The 2815-nt window shown below is 41.5% G+C and overlaps 1 protein-coding gene across 1 annotated transcript; it reads left to right on the top strand.

Moving 5' to 3' along the window:
• Nucleotides 1–565: 565 nt before the first annotated feature.
• On the top strand, nucleotides 566–2259 carry LOC127546932 (protein disulfide-isomerase-like; the record flags this gene model as incomplete). Its single annotated transcript, XM_051973816.1, has 1 exon — nucleotides 566–2259. A coding segment is annotated over one exon (1599 nt), but the record flags the coding sequence as incomplete, so codon positions are not given.
• Nucleotides 2260–2815: the final 556 nt, after the last annotated feature.

A 2815-nucleotide genomic window follows, 5' to 3' on the forward strand; every position in this document is an offset into this window, starting at 1 on the left:
TATGTAACCTCCCCGATCCTGTCTTCTCATCGGTAAAATGGATGGATAGGACTAGTTTGTCTCTGAGGTTCCTTCCAGTTAGAAGTGTAGAAGACATCAAAGATATCCTCCTCTTTTAAGTCAATGAGAGTAGGCTTTAGGAAGTTTCTGGGTGGGGGGAAAGAACAGCATATATAGACATGTAAACGATGTGAAGAAAACACATTGCAAAGGCGCACCATCTCATCACCACAAGCTGCATCCGCAAAGGTCAGATTTTGAAGCTGGGAAAGACACTAGACTGTTTTAATCCAATTCCCTGGATTCTTGCCGAGAAAGAGTTGCGATCTCCAGACCTTCGCCCGGTGTCTCGCAGGTAGTAAGCTACAGAGCCGCGATTCAGAGCCGGGTGGTCCAATTCCAAACGCGAGCTGGTCAGTGACAAATAGGAGATGGAAGGGCACTTGGCAAGAGGCTGCTCTCGAGCGCACGTGCAACAGCTGCTTTCCTCCTTTCGAATGGCCCGCGGAGATAACTGTAGCTGCCTCGCCCACTGCCGACCCCCACAATCTACAATCCTTCCTGACCCCCAAGAAGCGCTGCGAGCTGCGCTCTCCTCTTTCTAACCCTGGCCGTCTCCACCGAGGTCGCAGACACTCCTGAGACGGAAGAGGAGGATGATAATGTGCTGGATGATAATGTGCTGATCTTAAAAACGAGCAACTTCAATGAGGTGCTGGCCACCTGTGACTACCTCTTGGTGGACTTCTATGCCCCTTGGTGTAAACCCTGTAGAGATTTGATACCTGAGTTTTCCAAGGCAGCGGAACAATTGAAAGCCGAGAACTCTAATATCAGATTGGCCAAAGTAGATGCCACTGAAGAGCACGATCTAGCAGAACAGTTTAACATTCGAGTGTTCCCTACGATCAAGTTATTTAAAAATGGAGATGCATCTTTCTCTAAGGATTATACAAACGGCAGAGAAGCTAACGATATTGTGCAATGGATGAAGAAACGAATCCAGCCTGCTGTCATTTTACTGGAGGATGCTGCTGCTGCAGAGTCTTTAATGGTTTCCAATGAAGTTTTTGTTTTAGGCATATTCAAAGATGCTCAGTCCTCCAATGCTAAGAATTTCTCAGATGCTGCAGAGTACTTCGATAATATCCCATTTGGAATGACTTTCAATGAAGACTTCTTCACCCAATATCAATTGGATAAAGATGCCATTATTCTTTTTAAGAAGTTTGATGAAGGTCGAATCGACTTCGATGAAGAGATTACAAAAATGAGTATAGTACATTTTGTCAATAACCACCAGCTGCCCTTGGTCATCGAGTTCTCCGAAGAGACTGCCCCGAAGATTTTTGCAGGTGAGGTGAAAACGCATTTATTATTGTTCCTGCCCAAGAACACTCTGGATTTTGAGAACAAAATGGACCAATTCAAAAAAGCAGCTGAAAGTTTCAAGGAGAAAATCCTATTTATTGTCATCGATACCAACAACAATGACAACATGGGTATCCTTAATTTCTTTGCCTTGAGTCAAGAAGATTGCCCAACAATGCGACTCATTAGTATGGAGTCTGAGATGATCAAGTACAAGCCTGAGTCAGAAGAATTAACTACAGAGACAGTAGAGGAATTCTGTAGGCAGTATTTGGAGGGCAAATTCAACTTCCATTTGATAAGCCAAGATGTGCCTGATGACTGGGATAAAGGGCCTGTTAAAGTGTTGGTTGGGAAGAACTTTGATACTGTTGCTTTTGATCCACAAACTAATGTCTTTGTGAACTTCTATGCCCCTTGGTGTATGCAGTGCAAAAAACTAGATCCCATTTGGGAAAAACTGGGAGAAGCTTACAAGGATCATGAAAATATAATCATTGCCAAGATGGACTCATCAGTTAATGAAGTAGATTCTGTTGTGGTCCATAGTTTTCCCACACAGAAGTACTTCCCTGCAGGTATTGGTAGAAAAATCATTGAATACCATGGGGTAAGGACATTAGAAGGTTTCAAAAATTTCCTAGAGAATGGTGGCCATGAGGGACTAAGAGAAATAGGTCATTTAGAAGTCCTGGATGAAGTTGAAGAACTCGAGTTAGAAGATCAGAATGAACAACAACAACAAGATAATGCCAAAGATGAGAAAGACAAGATCAACATAGCTCAAAATTAAGACACTGCACTATGGGTTATACCAATCAAATCGGAAATGGATCTGAAGGCTTGTAAGATTCCCAACTGAAGAAGAGCATGATTAAAAACCCAGAATGTGTGTGTGTGTTTTATTTTAAATAGTACATCATCCTAGCCTTAATGTCAATTTGAATGGCTTTTCCTCATTGCTTTTTCAATTTTTGAAAAGGGAATTTTCACTAGTAACCAAGATCATCTGGGTGAATCTCCTATTCTTGCAGGGAAAGAGTGGAATGGATATGTAATTTCCTTTATTGTACATGGGTTTTATCACATATTCTGGTTTAAAAGTGGGCTGTAAAGTTAAAAGCATGACTCCTATATTTTCAAAACCTTTTGATTTATATCACACTTGCAGTGTCTCTTACAAAAGTTTATACTATCACTTTTAAAGAACCTTGTCCATAGGGTTTTTAAACACATCCAGTAATAGGCTTAGGCTATCAGACAGTATCATTACTTTGTTAGCTGGCTTTGTCTACAGTCAAATAGTTCTCCAGATCATGAGGGGAAGCCACTAGGCTAAACTCAAAGAGTCTTGCATCTTCTCAACAGTGTTAACTTGACTGAATATTCTTGAATTTTCCTCTCAGAGCTGGGTGGGAGGACAGTCTAGTTTAGTTTTTGTGAC

The sequence above is a fragment of the Antechinus flavipes genome, chromosome 2 (assembly GCF_016432865.1).
Source record: "Antechinus flavipes isolate AdamAnt ecotype Samford, QLD, Australia chromosome 2, AdamAnt_v2, whole genome shotgun sequence".
Taxonomy (NCBI): Eukaryota; Metazoa; Chordata; class Mammalia; order Dasyuromorphia; family Dasyuridae; genus Antechinus; species Antechinus flavipes.